This window comes from Dipodomys merriami, unplaced genomic scaffold (genome assembly GCF_024711535.1).
Source record: "Dipodomys merriami isolate MVZ:Mamm:240054 unplaced genomic scaffold, mDipMer1.0.p SCAF_11, whole genome shotgun sequence".
In the NCBI taxonomy this organism is placed as follows: Eukaryota; Metazoa; Chordata; class Mammalia; order Rodentia; family Heteromyidae; genus Dipodomys; species Dipodomys merriami.
In genome coordinates this window covers 42,662,176-42,681,723 of record NW_027202382.1, presented here as the reverse complement: position 1 = coordinate 42,681,723, position 19,548 = coordinate 42,662,176, and the positions used below count along the sequence as shown (strand labels likewise).

General features: G+C 53.7%; 2 protein-coding genes across 7 annotated transcripts; one reads left to right on the top strand and one right to left on the bottom strand.

Moving 5' to 3' along the window:
* Positions 1–1,161: 1,161 nt before the first annotated feature.
* Positions 1,162–5,677, top strand: Tor2a (torsin family 2 member A). Of its 4 annotated transcripts, XM_070014176.1 has the most exons (5): positions 1,536–1,726; positions 2,250–2,515; positions 3,445–3,620; positions 4,540–4,667; positions 4,928–5,677. In XM_070014176.1, exons 1-5 carry the CDS (start codon positions 1,576–1,578, stop codon positions 5,170–5,172), a joined length of 966 nt encoding a protein of 321 aa, XP_069870277.1. In that variant the 5' UTR covers positions 1,536–1,575; the 3' UTR covers positions 5,173–5,677. The 4 variants fall into 4 exon arrangements, with proteins under 4 accessions (XP_069870294.1, XP_069870277.1, XP_069870283.1 ...); XM_070014193.1 differs by lacking the exon at positions 2,250–2,515 and having other exon boundaries at positions 1,162–1,726; XM_070014182.1 differs by lacking the exon at positions 1,536–1,726 and having other exon boundaries at positions 2,302–2,390.
* On the bottom strand, positions 5,610–19,453 carry Ttc16 (tetratricopeptide repeat domain 16). 3 transcript variants are annotated; one of them, XM_070014123.1, is made up of 14 exons: positions 19,228–19,453; positions 18,169–18,341; positions 17,001–17,091; positions 16,662–16,805; positions 15,279–15,379; positions 15,063–15,192; positions 12,920–13,134; positions 12,119–12,363; positions 11,736–11,877; positions 10,050–10,215; positions 9,559–9,698; positions 9,271–9,406; positions 7,155–7,227; positions 5,610–6,435 (listed from the first exon to the last, which is right to left on the bottom strand). In XM_070014123.1, the coding sequence occupies exons 1-14, from the start codon at positions 19,243–19,245 to the stop codon at positions 5,774–5,776; spliced, it is 2,436 nt and encodes an 811-aa protein (XP_069870224.1). In that variant the 5' UTR covers positions 19,246–19,453; the 3' UTR covers positions 5,610–5,773. The 3 variants fall into 3 exon arrangements, with proteins under 3 accessions (XP_069870224.1, XP_069870229.1, XP_069870227.1); XM_070014128.1 differs by lacking the exon at positions 18,169–18,341; XM_070014126.1 differs by lacking the exons at positions 15,063–15,192; positions 15,279–15,379.
* Positions 19,454–19,548: the final 95 nt, after the last annotated feature.

Here is a 19,548-nt window from a genome sequence, read left to right as displayed (position 1 = left end):
AATGTCCTGGCCAGAGTTCTTTTTTTTTCCCCCCTCAGTAGTGAGAACTAGTACCTGGGTGTAGTGGCTCACATCTATAATCCTAGCTACTCAGGAGGCCTAGATCGGCAGGAAAATCTGAGAGATTTTTTTTTTTCTTTTTTTGGTCAGTTGTGGGGCTTGAACTCTGGGCCTGGGCACTGTCCCTCAGCTGTTCAGCTCAAGGAGAGCACTCTACCACTTGAGCCACAGCGCCACTTCTGGCTGTTTCTGTTTATGTGGTGCTGAGGAATTGAACCCAGGGCCTCAGGCATGTGAAGCAAGCACTCTACCACTAAGCCACCTTCCCAGCCCTGAGAGACTCTTATCTCTAGTTAATCAGCAAAAAGCCAGAAATGAAGCTGTGGCTCAAGTGGTGAAACACCAGCATGAAAACCCAAAGCCCTGAGTTCAAGCCCCAGTGTGAACACAGACACACACAGACACACACACACACACACCCCAAGACTTCTGAGGTCATATTTCAAAGCCTGAAATTAGTAGTTGCCACTATTTTTGTGTGTGCCACTATTTTTTTCTCTCTCTCTCTCTCTGTGTGTGTGTGTGTGTGTGTGTGTGTGTGTGTGTGTGTGTGTGTGTGTTGGGGTGAGTAGGAAAAGGATCTTTGACATTGGACCAGGAAGGCTGCCAGGAGAGGAGAAGGTGGGAGAAGTAGAGGCGGACAATATGAATCAACGTGAGCCTAAGTCAAGCTGGGAGCTCCAGGTGCTTGTTCATTGAATTTGATGCATCTAGGGCCCTGTGCCTCTGAACCCTTTGACCTTGAGGTTGATGCATGAAATGGCATGTTAAACCTTTGGCAGCAACTGGACACAGGTTTAGTTCTATTATTTGCTGGGGGAACTTGAATAAGAGGCTTAATCTCTTGGGTCCCAAATTCAATAAAGTAAGAATAATGGAACCTGTCTCCTGGGACTGATTAAGGCCTTTAGTGTGTAGAAGCTGCTAGGTAAGACGCACCACAGTTCACACTTACTGGACCAACAAAGATAATTTTTTGATTACTTTTGGAGCCAAAATACTTTATGTTGCCTACATCTCATTGAAATATCACATCTCTGTATAGTAGCTACTATTAGAATACCCGTGTAAGTCTCCTGATGCTAATAGCCAAAGGTGCTCATCAAAAGCTGTATCTAAGTGAACCCTCTTGCCACACAAAAGGAAAAAAAAAACGCATTGAAAAAGGCGCTTTGCAAGAGGTAGGATTCCGTGCAAGTTTTTCTTATAACTGTTACGTCACCCTTTGTGGTTGTACTCCTTTATTTTTTTCTGAGCTAAGGTGATGGTCCCCTGGTTACGGTGGCCATGGGAACAAGGCCCACCCTATAGGATTGGACGGTTCTCCGGCGCCCGCTGGCGGCCACTCTCCGGTACTGCTGTGCGAGGTCGAGCCGGCCTTTGAGACGCGCGGGAGGGAGAGCTCCGTGTGGCAGGGGGGATGGGCGTGGCCGCGACGGAGCGGTGCACGCCGGGAGTTGTAGTTCGCAGGTCGAGGCGGTGGGCGTCTCCTCAAGGAGCTCGGGCCTCTCCCGGATGGCGGCTGCGACGCGCGGCTGCCGGCCCTGGGGCTCGTTCCTCGGGCTCCTCGGGCTGGTCTCGGTCGCGGCCGCCGCTTGGGACGTGGCTTCTCTGCGCTGCAACTTCGGCTCCTTCTGTGAGTGCGACTTCCGGCCGGACTTGCCAGGTGAGGGGCCGGGGGCCGGAGGCGGGCCGCGGGCGGGCGGGCGGGCGGGCGGGCGGGCGGGGAGCCAGGCCCGGGGCCGTCGCTCTGTGGACTGGGGGCGGGCCGCGGGGGGGGCGGGCCCCTCACTGGCAGGGCCGGAAGCGGGCCCAGCCCGGAGGGGACGGGCGGAGAGCCTGGATCGGGGGGGTTGTTTATTGGGGTCCCGGGACAGGGGCCTCTGGCAGCAGGGCCCCGGAGGTGGGCATCTGGGGCGTCCGAGCCGGGGAGTCCGGGAGAAATCTGCCTCGACGGTCGCAGGGCCGGACCTTGTTGACAGCCCGCGCTCGCGCCAGGCTGGTGCAATCTGGAGATGCGCCTGGTGAGGGCGCTGCCGAGCGCCGAGGGCTCGCGCCCTGTCCACGCCAGGACAAATGTCCCACACACCGGGTTCCCCGGACCAGATTCCAGACATGATTCTTCCCGCCAACCTCCTGTCTACCTGGGCAAGTGACTTCAGCCGTGGCACTGTCTCCTCTGGCTCTAGGCTTGGAGTGTGACCTGGCTCAGCACCTGGCTGGCCAGCACCTGGCCAGAGCCCTGGTGGTGAAGTCTTTGAAGGCCTTCCTGCAGGACCCCACCCCTGCGAAGCCGCTGGTCCTCTCCCTGCACGGCTGGACCGGCACGGGCAAGTCCTATGTCAGCTCCCTGCTGGCGCGCTACCTCTTCCGGGGTGGCCTCCGCAGCCCCCATGTGCACCATTTTTCCCCCATTATACACTTCCCACACCCCAGCCACATCGAGCGCTACAAGGTAGGCTGAATGTGTCCTACATATCCTTTCGCCTGCATCGTGGTATGGTAGACCCTGAGAAATGAGTCTAGAGCCCAGAGAAGGGAGTCACTTCTGCTCAGATCACACAGCCGTGTGGAGTTTCAGCCCTCAGGACACTTTCCTAAACAGAGCTTGGGGTGGTGCCCTTCTACCTGGCAGGGAGTTCTCTCTTTGGTGTGTGTTGGGGGAAGGGGGAGAATGGGTGAGGTAGTGGTATCTTCTGGCCAGAGCTGTCGAGCAAGAGGGACCTGGGATTACACAATTACAGATACACTTATTGAGCACCTGTGTTTGTCACTGCATCATCATCTTCCTGTGGGGTTCATTTGGGGCTCAGAGGAAGCACTTGACAAAACACCACCATTATCCGGCTGATCAGTTTCTGCTGTCAGCTCTGTTGAGCAGGTTCAGGGATAGGAGGGAGCCTTTTCTTGTCAATGGAAGCAGCCATGGAAAGAGCTTGAACTGAGAGGTGGGCACATGGGTTTGTGTGCCAGGCTGTGTGACCTTGGGAAAGAATGCCCCTCTCTTAGCCAGTGTTTTACCATCAGTCTCACTAAGTGTACTCTCTAGGAAAGCATATCTCCCTGGGAAGGAGATGTTTTTTTCCCTAAGATTATTTTTATTTTTTTCCAGGGCCTGGAACTTGAACTCAGGGCTTGGGCACTATCCCTGAGCTTCTTTTGTTCAAGGCTAGCACTCTCCCACTTGAGCCACAGCACCACTTTTGGCTTTTTCTGTTTATGTGGTACTGAAGAATGGAACCCAGGGTTTCATGCATGCTAGGCAAGCACCCTACCACCAAGCCACCTTCCCAGCCCACAGGGGTGGTTTCTTGATGTGGAAAGAAGCTAGAGGGTTGGTGGAATATCTTTGGCCCCTCCTGGAACTCTTGCCTCTTCCCATAGAAAGATCTTAAGAGCTGGGTCCAGGGGAACCTCACCGCCTGTGGCCGTTCCCTCTTCCTCTTCGATGAAATGGATAAGCTGCCCCCAGGCCTGATGGAGGTCCTGCGTCCGTTCCTGGGCTCCTCCTGGGTTGTGTATGGGACCAACTATCGCAAAGCCATCTTCATCTTCATCAGGTGGGGGCTGCTGGGCATGGCACTGGGGGGAAGATGCTTGTCAGAAGGGCAGCAGGGGGGAAGGAAGTAGCGCTGTGGCTCAAGTGGTAGAGCGCTAGCCTTGAGCTGAAGAGCTCAGGGACAGCTGCCAGGCCCAGAGTTCAAGCCCCATGACCGATTTTTAAAAAAGAAGGGCAGCAGAGGGACACATGTCAGCCTAGTCTTGGCTGCGCCCCCAGCAGAAGTGGAGGCACTGCCCAGCCCCTCAGCTCTCACTAGTGATGTTATTCTCAAAGCCATTCTGGGAGCCTCACAAGAGGGGACTCCTGGCGGGTCAAGAATTCTTTTGTGCTAGTGTCTCACGCTGTAATTCTAGCTACTCAGAAGTTTGAGATCTGAGGATCATGGTGTGAAGCCAGCCTGGGCAGGAAAGTCTGTGAGACTCTTATCTCCAATTAACCAGTAAAAAGCTGAAAGTAGAGCTATAACCCAAGTGGTAGAGCACCAGCCTGAGTGAAAAAGCTAAGGGAGAGTACCCAAGTCCTGAATTCAAGCCCCAGTACTGGCTTAAAAAAAAAAGTTCTTTTGTGGTCAAAGAACACTGCCTGGGGAACTAAGGACTGAGTTCTGGGTCATCTTGTTCTGTGTTCCTTCTGAAACTGCTTTCTGCCTCTTCTGAACAGCTGGGCTGATGTTAATGCCCCATTGTCCTCCCGGGGGCTGGCCAGAAGAAAGTCAGTTAAGGGACACACACGTGTGGTGCAGACTGAAGTGCACCACAAGTGCACAAGTCACACAGTTATGCTGACATACAGCTGGAGGGGAGGGCACTGTTCTCTCTGCTTTGGCTCCTGCCACACTGAGCTGAGCTCCCAGGCCTGATGAGGTGTTCTTGGGGAAGAAAGGGCTGAGTCTCAGCCTGGGTTCTCCATGATTTCAGCAACTCTGGTGGTGAGCAGATCAACCAGGTAGTCCTGGAGGCCTGGCGCAGCCGCAGGGAACGGGAGGAGATCAGCCTGCAGGAACTGGAGCCCACCATTTCCCGGGCTGTGCTGGACAACCCCCACCGTGAGTTGACTCAGGAGTCTACCAGGGTGGCTTCACACCCAAACTCAATGGGCCAGATGTATTGGGGTGGGCCGTGTTCGTGGGAGTCTGCAGCTTTGACATGTGGCCCTATAGTTCTGAGCCCAGGCTTCTCTGCTCCCGTCTCTGTGACCTCAGTGAGTCATACAGGCCCTGCGCCTGTGCCACATCCTACTGCCCGTTGGGTGTGGGCTTCTCCCCCTTTGAGCATGTGTCTGTGTGGGTCTCCCTTCACCTCCTAGATGGCTTCTGGCGCTCGGGCATCCTGGAGGAACACCTGCTGGACGCCATAGTGCCCTTCCTCCCGCTCCAGAGGCATCATGTAAGGCACTGTGTGCTCAATGAGCTGGCCCAGCTGGGCCTAGAGCCCCGGGAAGAGGTGGTCCGGGCTGTACTGGACAGTGCTACCTTCTTCCCTGAGGACGAGCAGCTCTTCTCCTCCAACGGCTGCAAGACTGTGGCCTCTCGGATCGCCTTCTTCCTCTGACATTTGGGGCATCCTTGCCACCTCTGTCTGGCCAGACCACACAGGAAAGCCCTTGTCCTGAGCTTGCTGGCCAGTGGGACCCAGGGTAAAAAGTCAAGGGTGTTGGCTAGGCCAAGGACACAGGCCAAAGGACCTGGCCTCTCACCTGGTGAGAGGCACTGTGGCCTTTGCTGCCTTCCCCATGGAACCCTGGTCACCCCGGAACCTCAACTGAGCCTTGACCTCTTCCTGCAGCCTGAGCTTTCTTAATGTGAATTGTAACTCAGGGACTGAGTCTCGTGGCTGCCCTGTCTGTCCTGGGCTGTCCCCTCACCCCCGTTCACCATGCCATTGTCCTGGCTCCACATACCCCGCATCCACAGCCCAGCTCCCAGGGTCACATCAGGCTGGGACTCGGCAGTTTCCACGAATGGAGGGACTCGAGCTGACTTCTGGCCTGCCTTTGGATGATTTTAATCTCGTAAAAGAAGAGAACAAGTGTAATAAACCTAGCCGTGGGATCAGAGGAATGTTGACTGGAGTTTTCTTTGCCCCAGAAAGGAGCAGCTTGGCTAAGAGCTAGTGTGTTGGGCTAAATCTGTCCTCTCCCCTGCCAGAAGGGCTAGTGGCATGTCCCCTTCAGAGAGCAGCTGGTAGCTGCAGCCTGACCAGCCTCAGCGTTGTTGGTACCCGAGCTCCCTGCCTGGGTGGTCTTGGTTTTGGGACCCCAGCTGGCATGGACCTGGTTGGCAGATGAGGCTGTTTTCGGGTCAGTTTCAGCCTTGTTGGGCCTCTGGCTCTGGATCCCCTTGCTATTGCTGAGGCTCCAGGGTCGTTCATTAGAAGCTCTGGTCTTACTGGCGCCTTGCTTCTGGGAGCCGGTGGCCTTGGGGGCTCTCCAGCCCAGGCCAGAGGTGGCCTTGGCCCCTCTGCGCCTTTGCCTTGGGCTCTCCTGACCCTTGCGCTTGGTGAGCTTCTTCTTTGGGCCCTGGGTGGCCTCTGTCTTGCTGGCACTCTGGCCTTGGCCTTGGCCCTGGACGCTGTCAATTATGCTGGAGCTTCGGCTTTGACCGGGGACAGCCTTGGTCTTGGAGCTCTGTCTCAGATCCTGGGACACCTTGGTTTTTCCAGGGTGTTCCTTTTTTTGCAAGGAGTCTAGGGACTGACTCTGAAGCAGCGAGGAGTCAGATTCTGACATGGAATCCAGCACCTCGGTGCTGGAGGTGCTCTTGTATTCCTGGCTGGTGGCAGATGTCCCCGTGTCGGAGGTGACCACGGTCCTGGCTGGAAATGGGTGCCAAGAACACCTTCAGGCTTCTGCCTGGGTGTCTTCCCAGCTCACACCAGCCCAGCCTCCACCACAACCGAAGCCCTGAGGCCGGCTAGGCCATAAGATAAGGGGGGCTGCCCATTCCCAGTTCTGTCTCCCACAGGGTGATCCTCTCTCACACTTAGCTAACCCCTACTTTCCTTAAGCTCATCCTAGCGCAGCCCCCCCTCCCCAAGCCTTCAGAGGGCTGAGCCCCTCGCCCTGTCTCCTTTCACAGTTGACTTAGAGCTCCCTCTGCAGAGCAGGGACTGGGCCCTGAGTCCCTCTGCCTGTGTCGGTGTTGGGCCCGGGCCTGCATAGCACAAATGGAAGGCATGGTCCCTGCCTTTTTCCCTGCTAAGGGCTCTAGTTTTTCCCTTTTGTCCCCACTCCCACCCCTGCTGGTACCTGGTAGGATTGGCACCCCACAGCCCATGGATATGCATAAAGCTTGTGAGCTAGTTCTGAGGGCAGAGAGAAAAAGATAGGCCAGAGAGGGACAAGGGAGGGGGCAGCAACCACAAGGAGCCTGGTGAGCGCCGGCCTGCCTGCTTTGGGTGGGCACTGTCCCACCAAGGTTGGGACTCATTTTGAGTTAGTCACTAGCCCAAGGGTCACGCTGCTGTCAACAGCAGAACCTGAGTCCCCAACTCCTGGCCATCAGCACTGTAGGCCCCGCAGGCCTGGGACTCACTGCTGAGCATGGAGCTTGACACGGTCTGGTCCAGGTAGCTTTCCGAGGGGGACGTCTCCTGAGGGGCGGGCTCCTGCGGCAGAAACGGGCAGGGTGGCTGTATTCAGAGACCTGGGTGGCAGCCATGCCACTGGCTCCTCACAGATACCAAGCTGGGGCTGGGTGGGGTGTAGAGAGGCTAGGGCTACAGGAAGGGGCATGGGTGGGCTACACAGGTATGGCATCCCAAGAGGCCAAGTTCAAGGGTGCTGGGTCTCCGATGTCCCCTCTACAAAGTAAACACTAGCTCATGTGGGACCTGGGCTTCTGTGGACCTTGAAGCTCTGTGTCCTGGGTGTGGCAGTGAGGAACTGAGGCACATGGGGTGGGGGGGCTGCCAGCACCACTTCATAGACCTGGGGACCCAGACTCAGAATGCCCAGGGCCACGGCAAGGAGAGATGTGGGTTTGAGCCCAGCTCTGCTGGACCCGCAGCCACACCCATGCCCGCTGGCCTCTGTCACCATCACAAGCAGGTGGAGGGAGGCTGCTGCCATGTGCCGGGAGCGCCCATCGTACAGGCCCTGGTCTCTGCGCTGCGCCCTGCCGGCTCCTCATCACCATGGCCACAGACACACACGCAGGAGAGGTCTGGGCTTTACACCTGTTCTAAGGTGAACTAGTAAGACGACAGTAACTTCTTTCTATTGTGTGTGGGACACTGGCACCATGTTCAGTTCAGTGGCATAAAGTGCTTTGGACACAAACTTACGTGGTGACTGTTAGCAGTGGGGACCGGTAGATAAACAGGATAGTTACAGGATAAACAGGATAGTTACAGGCTAGCATCTTCTATGTGGTGAGAAACAGTTTGGGTGAATTTTGGAGCCAGAGCTGGACAGCTAGCCCGACTGCTAATGGCGAGCCCGGGATGTATTCTTCACCGAGCTGGTGTTGGTATCATGGTATGTTCAGTTTGTGAAAATGTGTCCAATTGTTCTAAGTTTTGTGTCCTTGTCTATACTCTGTTCAATAAAAAGCTTTTAGGAACAACTAAAGAATTAAGTTGGGCTGGCTGCTGGTGGCTCATGTCTGTAATCCTAGCTACTCAGGAAGCTGAGATCTAAGGATTGCAGTTCAAAGCCAGCCTGGGCAGGAAAGCCCTTGAAACTCTTATCTCCAATAAACCACCAGAAAACCAGAAGTGGCGCTGTAGCTCAAGCGCTAGAGCGCTAGCCTTGAGCTGAAGAGCTGAAGGACAGTGCTCAGGCCCAGAGTTCAAGCCCCACGACCGACCAAAAAAAAAAAAAAAAAAGAATTAAGTTGGGGGGCTGAGAATGTGGCCTACTGGCAGAGTGCTTGTCTAGCATGCATGAAGCCCTGGGTTCAGTTCCTCAGTACCACATAAACAGAAAAAGCCAAAAGTGGGGCTGTGGCTCAAGTAGTAGAGAGTGCTAGCCTTGAGCAAATGAATCAGGGACAGTGCCCAGGCCCTGAGTTCAGGCCCCAGGACTGGCAATAATGATAATCATAATAAAAAAAGAAGTTGGGGAGCTGGGAAGGTGGCTTAGTGGTAGAGCGCTTGCCTTGCATGCCTGAGGCCCTGGGTTCGATTCCTTAGCACCACATAAGCAAAAAGAAAAAAGCCGGAAGTGGTGCTGTGGCTCAAGTGGTAGAGCGCTAGCCTTGAGCTGAAGAGCTGAGGGACAGCGCCCAGACCCAGAGTTCAGGCCCCACAACCGGACCAAAAAAAAAAAAAGAAGTTGGGTACTGGGTGCTGGTGGCTCACACCTTTGTAGTCCTAGCTACTCAGGTGGCTGAGTTCATGGTTTGAAGTGTCTTATCTACATTTAACCACCAAAAAGCCAGAAGTAAAGTTGTGGTTCAAGTGGAAGAGTGCTAGCCTTGAGCAAAATAGGCAAGTGAGAGTGTGATCTCTCTGTTGAAACTCCTGTACAGGCTCCCCCCCCCCCCCATACACACACATACACAAAGTAGAGTCTGGCACAAGTGTCCAGAACACACAGCAGTGTGGGCCAGGTGTGGGAAGCCCAGGCCTCTGTGTACCCTTGTCTTCACACAGAAATGAAGACGCCTCAGCCCCCACGGGCTACAGCCCAGCACGGGGCCCACTTACCCCCTCTTGCTTCTTGGTTAGCTCTCCTGTGCCTTCTGGCTCTGCTTGCAGGGACTCAGGGATGGCCTTGGTCACATTCCACAAGACTTGCAGGTCCCGGGCCTTCTGGCGCTCCATTTCCCGCACCCTGAGCTGCCTGTGAAGATCCCACCCAAGGCCCTTGATGGGTCTCTGGGACCCCACCTGCAATCCCCCAAGGACTAGCCTGTGCAGGTGCTTGCAGGCGGCAGACAGAGAAGCCCCAGCCAGTCCCTGCTCCAGGTCCCTGCCCCAGTTCTGGAAGCTTACCCCAAAATGCCAGTAGGATTGTAAGCCATGTCACTGTCCATTGTCCGCTCCAGCTCCAGCTTGGCCAGGTGGGCCACCTTGGTCGCCAGCACCTCCTTCACTGTCATTCCCGGGAAGAGATTGGCCATCATCGAGATCAGCTGCCAGGAAAAGGGGTGACCTGAATCAGCCACAGGCTGGCACAGTGGCCGAGGGCTAGTGCCGCCCTGCCTGGCTATGTGCTATGTGCCCTTTTCAGAGCTGAAGGAGGATTGCAGTTGTTCCTAAAGGATGGAGACCTTTCTTCTCCAGAAAGGGCAGGAGTCGATGAGGAAGGGACCATGGAGGGGCAGTGGATGTAATGTTATAGGGAGGGGTGAGTGCTGCGGTGACAGCCCTGCCTGGCTCTCAGGACATTCCCCTGCGCCTTCGCATTGTCACTGAGCAAGTTTCTTTCAGGGATGGCTGTAATACAGGGCTTGGACTGGACTCACACCTGCTCTGCTGCCCACCTTTGGTTGGTTGGGGTTCAGGAGCAGTGAAGTGGCGACGTCCTGGCGGGCCCCAAGGTTGTCCTGCAGCAGCAGTCGGCTCTTGGCCCGGTACAGGTAGTACTGAGCCCTCTTGGGGTTGTGTTGAATGGCCACTGAGAAGTGGTCCTCAGCCTTCTGGAACTGCCTGCAGGATACAGCGGGCTCTGCTCCCCCCATGCGCCCCTCTTTCCTCCTACCAGCTGCACCCTTGATGGACCCAACACCTAAGTGCTGGGATGAATCTCCAGAGTAAGTGGGCATTTTTATGACCTTGGGGTAGAGAGGGCCTTTCTAAGACTGTCACAAACTGAGCTCAAGAGAAAAAAAAAAACAAAACCATAATGTATAAGATCTGGTGGTGTAGCTCAGTGGTAGCGCACTTATTAAGTGTACATGAGGCCTTGGGTTTGAACCCCAGAACCTCAAAAACCATATATCTATCTATCTATATCTCACTACTGTCTCATATAGATATATGTAAAACCATATATATACACACACACACACACACACACACATATATATATATATATATATATATATATATATATATATATATACACACATATATATGAGACAAACCATAAATAATGCCTACGAGGAACTTTAGTAATAAGAAGAAATTCTGTACTGGAGCTTGACTCATGGCCTTGGACTGGCCAGGCAGGATACACTCTCAGTTGAACCATACCCCTACCTCTTTTTAGATTTTCTTTTTAGATGGAGTGTACCGCCCCTTCCCCCTGTCCCCCCTCCCCCCCCCCCCCCCCCCCGTGCTGGTCCTGGCACTCAGGGTCTGGGCACTGTCCCTGATCTTTTTTGCTCAAGGCTAATGCTCTAACACTTGAGCCTTAACTCCATCCAGCCTTTTGTGGTTAATTGGAGATAAGACTCTCACAGACTTTCCTGCCTGGGCTGGCTTCAAACTACAATCCTCAGCTCTCAGCCTCCTGAGTACCTATGACATAGAGGTGTGAGCTACCCTTGCCTGTCTGTGTCTCCCATTTTTGGAACAATCTTCCCGCCTATACCTCCTGTGTAGCTGGGACATTCATTGAGATGAGGGTCTCTATTTGACTAGGCGGGCTTTTGACTGAGATCCTCCTGATCTCTACCTCCTGAGTAGCTGGGTGGGTATGAGTCACCTCACAGGTGACTTTTTTCCCCTTTCAAATAACCAATTTAATAGCAAAATAGGCATACAATTGAGGCAGGTCATAATGACCAATAAACATTGCTGGACTTCACTAGTAATGTCAACATGCACCGTAAACAAGTATTTTTTGTTTTGTCTTTGTTTTTGCCTGTTAGATGAGCAAAGTTGAACAACAGTCTTCCAATACTTGGCTCCTGAGTGTTGGGATTAAAGGCATGCCCCACCATGCCTGACTGGGAGATAAGTTTTGGAATAAAGCGCATCCAAATGCTTTAAAAATTCACTGAACATTGAAAAATGTCATAAAAGCATAATTACTATCATAATCAAGTAGTGATTACTTGAAGTGAAGACTTGATAAACCAATTCCGTATGTAGGAGACATACAGGAGCAGAGAAGCAGCTTGCTCAGGACAGCAGCAGGGGCAGGACCCAAGCCCTCCCCTCCCATGCCATGGCCCTGCCCCCACACTCCATCCCCCCACTGTGGGGTCCCAGTAGGGGCCCACCTGCGCTTCTGCTCACAGAAGCCCATCCTCTCCTGCAGCAAGCCCATGCGCATGTTGGCGCCCTCATCCGTTGGGTTCAGCATCAGCGCCTCCTTGTAGTCTGCCTCCGCAAAGGCCAGGTTGCCTATCTGGAAGAAGCAATCTAGGGCCCAAGGGACCCCCGATGTCTACCGTCCCGGAGCACCAGTCCATCCAGCTGTTAGCTCAGCTCAGATGCGGGTCCTGAGACTGGTGGCTTGGTAGTTTCCTATGTGTTTGGACCCCTCTTCTCCTCACCCCCACCCCAGTCCCCCAAGAGATCTGAGAACTTGAGGCTGTATCCCGTTTGTCCTAGGCTCTGGGCCACTGGGCCCGTCAAATGTTGCCTCCTTCCCTGTGCTCACCACCGCGGTTGATGTACAGGCCCTTCTCCTTCTGCTCCTCCCGGAGCACTTTGTTGAGCAGCATCACCCCCTCATGGTAGGCGCCGTTCGAGTAGCAGTGCACCGCGAAGTCGTTGTAGGCCAGCAGCAGCTGGCGCTGAGTCTTCCGCACCAAGTCGCTCTGGGGGTCTGTCATCATGTCCAGCGCCTTCAGGAAGTCTTCCACTGCCCCGTCAAACTCTTGGAGCCGTCGGTACATGGTGCCTCTGTGGGGGAAGGGCAGGGCAGGTGGTCTCCAACCTCAGCCCTCAGATCTCAGCCTCCTCAGTAGCCAGGAGTACAGACACGAGAAACATTTTATCCCACTATATAGATGAGAAAGTCTAGGTTTACTAAGGTCAAATGACCCTAAATCCTTCCTTCCTTCCTTCCTTCCTTCCTTCCTTCCTTCCTTCCTACTTTCCCTCCCTCCCTCCCTCCCTCCCGCCTTGCTTCTCTTTCTGTTTTGGTAGTATTAGGGGTTTGAGCCCAGGGATCTGTGCTTGCTAGGCAGCTTTGGAGAAACAGATACAGTCCTCAGTCTTGTCTCATCGCCAGCTAAGCCCCTCTCCCACTCCCTGACCTGGAAGAGCTGCTCTGCAGATTTGGGGGCCTAAGATTCTGGGGATAGCAGGAAAGCAATGATTGAGACCACCCAAGAGAGGCTGTGAACCCCATAGGGAAACATTATTAGAGATACTCTGGGAAACAGCGGCCTGGAGAGGGTCAGGAATGCTTTGAGTCCATACAGCAGGTGTGTGGGCAGGCAGGGCCACCTGATACCGGAAGAGGAAGAAGCTGGGGTCCAGAGGGTTGTTTTGGATAGCGCAGTTGATACGTTGCAGTGCGTGCCGCAGCTTGCCCTGCACAGCTAGGATTCCAGCATCTTTGTGGGCCTGATTGGCTTGGTCCACCATCTTCTGGAGCAGCACTCTGGCCTGAGGGTGTTTGGGTTCCAATAGCAGGGCACTGCGCAGGTCTCGGTAGCAGAGTTTGGGCTGCAGGGTAACATCAGAGGCACCAGCTGGCTAAGATGAGGGCTTTCCTGCCTAGTGGGTGTGGGGTGTAAAGGAGGGGAAGTCTTCTGGGTGCCAAGCTGGCTCCTTGCCATCCCTCCTTGGTGTCTTCCATGTCATTGCTCCATCACTTCTGCCTCTTGAATGGGGTAGGGAGCATTGCGGGAAAATCCCATCTCCAGCCTCATCTTTGCCAGGCCCCTTTCCAGGTGAGCCACTCCTTGTAGGAGAGCTGAGAGGCTCATTTGAGGCAAAAGGGAGTGTGCAGCCTCTTGACTATTACTGTGCCGTCCTCCCCATCGGCCCCTAGCCCCTCCCCCACCTCCTGACCTCTGACCCCAAAACAACTTGGAATAAAACCAGATTCAGGCCTAGGTATAAACAGAAAACATCCCCAGTGGGTGTGCAGGTCAGTTAGCCAACCAACATTTTATCAAGTACTCCATGCCTTGTAGTGTAACACTTTGGAGAAGTGGACGGGGCAGCCTGTGAGCAATAGGGGTGAGGGGGAATGATGGGAGGCGCACGGTGCCTTGGGCTCACTGCAACACCAGAGAACTGGTTGTGTGGCCTTGGGTAAGGGACCCAGAGCTGTTTCTTCCTCTACTGGGCTACTGGGAGGCCCACGCCAAGCAGGGGAGGCTAAATCCAGTCACCAATAATTGTCAATAATTACTAGTCTCCAGCCCCTTAGAAGGAGACTCTCCCAATGAGTCACGTGCATGCGGGGGGAGGGGGGGAGGGGAGTTGTCTGGACGACTTCCTCAGCCACCCTCAGGGGGCAGTGTGGCTCCTCCTTACTGCCCAGCTTGGCTCACCTGGTGAGAGGACGGGAGCCCAGCCTGCCTCGCTGACCCTTTCCTGGCCTGTCGCCATCGCCTGGGCCTGCCAGGGGCCACAGGAGCACAGTGTGCTGCAGCTTCCTTTCCTGTCTGAGGCTCTGGTGCCCACTCACGCAGGGCTGGGGGACCTACCCCCCACTCCCCCCCACTCCCCTCACCCACCTCCTCTCATGCTCCTTCCACACTGGTGCCTCTGGAAAGACCCAGGGAGCCCCAAACCCCCTCCTCCCCTGGGTCTCCTCCGCCCCTTAACCAGTCTTTTTTTTTTTTTTTTTTTTTGGGTCCGGTTGTGGGGCTTGAACTCTGGGCCTGGGCGCTGTCCCTCAGCTCTTCAGCTCAAGGCTAGCACTCTACCACTTGAGCCACAGTGCCACTTCCAGATTTTTCTTTTTGCTTATGTGGTGCTGAGGAATTGCACCCAGGGCCTCAGGCATGCAAGGCAAGCGCTCTACCACTGAGCCACCTTCCCAGCCCTAACCAGTCTTTCTTGTCTCAAGCCATGCACATATTGTCCTCACCCTGGTGGGGACAGAGAAACAAAGTTTATTCATTGGACAAATAGGAGGAGGGAGGGAAGGTGGGAAGGAAGGAAAGAAGGAAGGAAGGAAGGAGGGAGGGAGGGAGGAAGGAAAGAAGGAGGAGGGAGGGAGGGAGGGAGAGAAAGGAGGGAGGGAGGGAGGAAGAAGGGGAGGGGGAAGGAGGAGAAAGGTGTTCAAGGTACCTTTCTGCATGCCACTTCCCTTACCCAATGCTTCAGTCATTCTTTGTATAATTATGTTTGGAGATGCACCCCTCATCCCGGTCTGAGAGCTCTGAGGGGCTGGGCAGCATGGGTCTCTCATCTGCCAGTTTCTTTGGGGCCCAGCACAGCTTGGCATAGAGCAGGGCAACTACGCAAATGTAGTCAGGTGGCACAGCTGGCCAGGCCCTGTGCCCCAGGAGGACAACACCCAGGGCACTGTGGAGACTTGCTGATAGCCTTGTCCCCTCCAGTAATTTTGGGACATATTGGAGGCTCTCCGACTAGAGGGGGGAGGGGATACGCCTGTCCCACCTGCCCTATGCTACCTTCTGGAAGAAGTTGTAGAGTCTAGCCCGGAGGAGGTAGATGTCAGCATTATTTGTTCCTTGCTTCACCTCCTTGTTGATGATTGCCAGGCAGTCCTGATGTCGCTTGAGGGCCAGGAGACAGGCCATGCTGAGGGGAGAGGGTGAGGGTCCTATCCGTCTGGGGAGGTGGGCAGGAAGGGGCACTGGGAACGGAGGGGGCATGCCAGCACTCACCATCGGTAACGGAAGCAGGCTTTATGGGGCTGGAGCTCAAAGGCATGCAAGAAGATATTCAGGGCATCCAGGTAGTCACATTGCTCAAACATAGACTGACCCTGGACACAGAGGACACTCGCTTCTGCTTCTGACCTAGCCCAGCCATGCCCATTTGCCAGTGGAGGAGAACATTACATTGGGGCAGAGAAGAAATACGGGGACAGAGACATTTAGATCCAGGAGAGACTTTAAGAGGCAGGCTCAGAAATGGTGGAAGATAGAGAACTAGGGAGAGGCAAGAAACCCTGAGAAATACACTCTTGGTGTGCACATATGCACACACGTACACACACATACACAAAGTCAAAATGGAAAAAATATATCAGTACTTGGGTGTTTTTTTTTTTTTCTCTACTAGGACTTGACCTCAGGGCTGGGTACTATCCTTAGCATTTTGGCTCAAAGCTGGTGCTCTACCACTTTAAGCCATAGCTCCACTCTGGCTTGTTTGGTGATTAATTGGAGATAAGGGTCTCTTGGACTTTCCTGCAGAGATTGGCTTTGAACTGTGATCCTCAGATCTCAACCTCCTGAGTAGCTAGGATTAGAGAACGGAGCCACTGGTACCTGGCCATTTGTTGGTGGTTCATAGTTATCTATCAATTTTGAATTTTATTGATTTGCAAACGAGGTCACTGTTACTCTTTCTGTGCTCAAAGTATCTCTACTCCAGATCTGTGCTGTCACTACAACAGCACTGGCTGTACATGGTATGCAAATCTCAAGCATGCCTCATGCATGCCAGACAAATACTCCACTACAGGAAAAATAAAACTTGCTACCAGCTCAAATAAAATTAAAAATTCGGTCAGGCACCACTGGCTCACACTTATAATCCTAGCTACTCAGGAGGCTGAGATCTGAAGATCACAGTTCAAAGCCAGCCTGGACAAGAAAATCCATGAGACTCTTATCTTCAATTTACCACCAAGAAGCTGGGGAGTGGTGCTGTGGTTCAAATGATAGAGCACTAGCCCTGAGCAAATAATCTCAGGGCAGTGCCCAGGCCCTGAGTTCAAGTTCCAGGACTGGCACAAAAAAATTAAAATTCAATTTCTTAGTTACATTTGCCACATTTCAAAGGCTCAGCATTTCCATGTGGCTGCTGGTGACCCTAATGGACAGCGTGAGCAGATCATTGTCATGGCTGCAGGAAGTTCTATCAGACAATGCTGTAAGGCTTTCCTAAGCCAACCACGATGGTGAGGAGCAGCAGGTGGGGATACAGATACTGGAACAAGAAGTCCTTGAGGAGATAGGACCTGTCCTAGGGCTGAGGAAAGCCTCCTACAGCCAGAGGTTGGCTCAGTAGGCTTGTTGGGCCCCAGGAGGCTCAGGTACCTGCAGGTAAAGCACAAAGGTGAGCCGCTCCAAGTACTTGGTGTTCTCTGGCTGGAGGACGCATGCCTTCCGCAGGTTCTGGGCAGCCGAGGAAAAGTCACAGACCTGGATGAAGGCTTCAGCCCGTAAGGCGTAGAATTCGATCTGAGGATGAGGCACCCTTGCTATTGTCCCCTCCCTATCATCAGCCCTCAGGGTAGGGGAAGGCATCCACCTCCCTGAGGCTTGATACCCAGTTTCCCATAGAGACTTGGAGGTCCTAGGAGGAGCCAGTAGGTGTGACAGTGAGGGAGAGGGACACTGTATACCAGCAGCTCTCTGTCCCTTGCCTCCTCTTACCATCTTGGGGTCCAAGTGGAGGGCCCGGGAGAAAAACAACACCGCCTGTTCCCATTGTTCCTGCTCCAGGCACTTATAGCCTCGTCGGTAGCTATAGGGGATAAGATGGTGCAGGCTTTGGGGCTGATCAGCTGAGGGTATAGGGCTGGGCATGAGGTAGGTGGGAGAAGGCAGAGTTGGGTAGAAAGGCAGGGGACACACACACACACACACACACACACACACACACACACACAAATACATAGACACATATATAAAAACACACGTTTTTGTGTATATGCTGGTATTAGGTCTTGAACTCAGGGCCTTGTGCTCTTGCCTGGCTTTTTCCGGTGAAGGTTAGTGTTCTGCCACTTAAGCCACACCTCCACTTCTTTTTCTTTCCTTAGAAATTCTTTTTTAAATTTAATTTATTGTAAAGTTGCTATACAGAGGGGTTCTATTAAATGAGTAAGGTAATGAGTATATTTCTTGTCCAGCATTGTTATCCCCTCCTTTGTTTTTGTTTTTGTTTTTTGTTTTTGGGTCCGATTGTGGGGCCTGAACTCCGGGCCTGGGCGCTGTCCCTCAGCTCTTCAGCTCAAGGCTAGAGCTCTACCACTTGAGCTACAGCACCACTTCCGGCTTTTTTCTTTTTTGCTTATGTGGTGCTGAGGAATCAAACCCAGGGCCTCATACATACAAGGCAAGCACTCTACCACTGAGCCACCTTCCCAGACCCTCTCCTTTGTTTTTATCCTACTATTTCTTCCCTCCCCCACCTTCCCTACTCCTCCCCCCTTGCCCCCGAAGTTGTAAATATGATTTCCAACATAGTGTCTTGTCTCATTGTTACAATGGATCTTCCTGTGTCCTTGTTTCAGCATTTTGTTATTCCCCTTCCCCTCCTCAAATTAGATAAATGTATACACAAAATTCACACACCTCCACCTCTGACTTTTTGGTGGTTAATTGGAGTTAAGAGTCTCAAAGACTTTCCTGTCTCAGCTGCCTTTGAACTGGAATCTAAGCTTAGATATCAGCCTCCTGTGTAATTAGGATTACAAGCATGAGCCACTGGTGCCCAAAAGGGAGGAGCTGGGGTAGAGTAGTGGCTCAAGGTTATGCTGCATAGTGAATGGTTGAGTAGGGTAAGAGCCTGAGCTTGTGGGACAAGGCAGTCACTTACTACTCTATGACTTTGAGAGGCACTGTATATCCTGTGGCCCTTGGCTTATCCTCCTCTGGATCGTAGAACACCTTGCTCGACCCAAAGATGCGCTGCAGGGTATCCTTGGGTTGTGGGCTTGCCCATGGTGTTTTGATGTTCTGTGAGTGATCCTTATCATGTGCTACAGCACCCTAGAACAAAGGACAGCAAGCTAGTGCAGGTCTCATGGATGACGGGGGAGGGTGTGTGGAAACCAGGCCTGGTGAGAGATAGGCCCTCTTATTCCTAGTCCTGTGGCATTCTGGTTCATTTCCTTAGGGATGTTCCAACCTTCTTCTCTGAAGTCTTGTCTCTCTGCCTCTCCAGTGGTCGAGGTTGGGGATCAGAGTCCTCACACTCATACTACCCTCTGGTATCCTCTGGGATTTTCCCAGATCCCACCTCCTGCTCAGGATCCCCACAGCTGTAAGGTCACCATATAGATCCTGCCCCTCCTGGCAGGCCTTGGAGTTCCCAAGCCTTTTGGATAACCAGAGGGACCATTACCTGTCCAGCAGGCTACACTCAGTAGACACCTCATCTGACTTCTTCCATAGATTTTCCTATCTTGGTGTGGTCACCTTCCCCACTGGCCATCACAGCCAGAACTACCTTGTCCATTCAGGCCTTCAAATCCTATCTTTTCCTCTTCCTCAGAATCTCTCAGATGATACCCCAGCGCTGATGGCTCACACCTGTAATCCTAGCTACTCGGGAGGTCGAGATCTTTGGACCACTGTTTCCTTAGTGAGACTCTTATCTCCAATTAGGCACCAAAAAAGCTGGAAGTAGAGCTGTGGCTCAGGAGGTAGAGTGCTAGCCTTGAGTGGAAAAATCTACGGGAGAGTGCCCTGGGTTCAAGGCCCCAGTACACACACACACCCCCCTCAGCTTGCTTCTCTTCCCTGTCCCCTTGTCCAGGTCAATGTCATCTCGGTCTAATGCCAGTTCCGGTCACTCTTCTTTCCCCCCCACAGCCACAAGTTGGGAATCGCTTTCTGCGTACAGGCCCTGCTGTTCCTCCTCCCCAGTCCGCACCTGTTGGGAGTCTGTCATGAACCCTCGACGTGAACCCCTTTCCCAGAGGACCTCCGGCGGGTGCCACCTCCAGCACTGCCTGTGCCCGGCTCGCACCTGGGCTTCCGGCGTTGCTAGGCACCAGCTGCAGGATGCCCATAGGCTCCGCCCTCCTAGCCACGCCCCCGGGGTCCACCGGTAGTTTACAAACTTTTATTAGTTGAGGAGGCTGAGGCCCACGGGAGGGAAAGAATTGGCCAGATTTCTGCGACGAGGGAGGAGGGCGGTGGCGGAGGACACCACGGGGCTCTTTCCTCCCAAACCGAAGATTGAGCAAGGGCT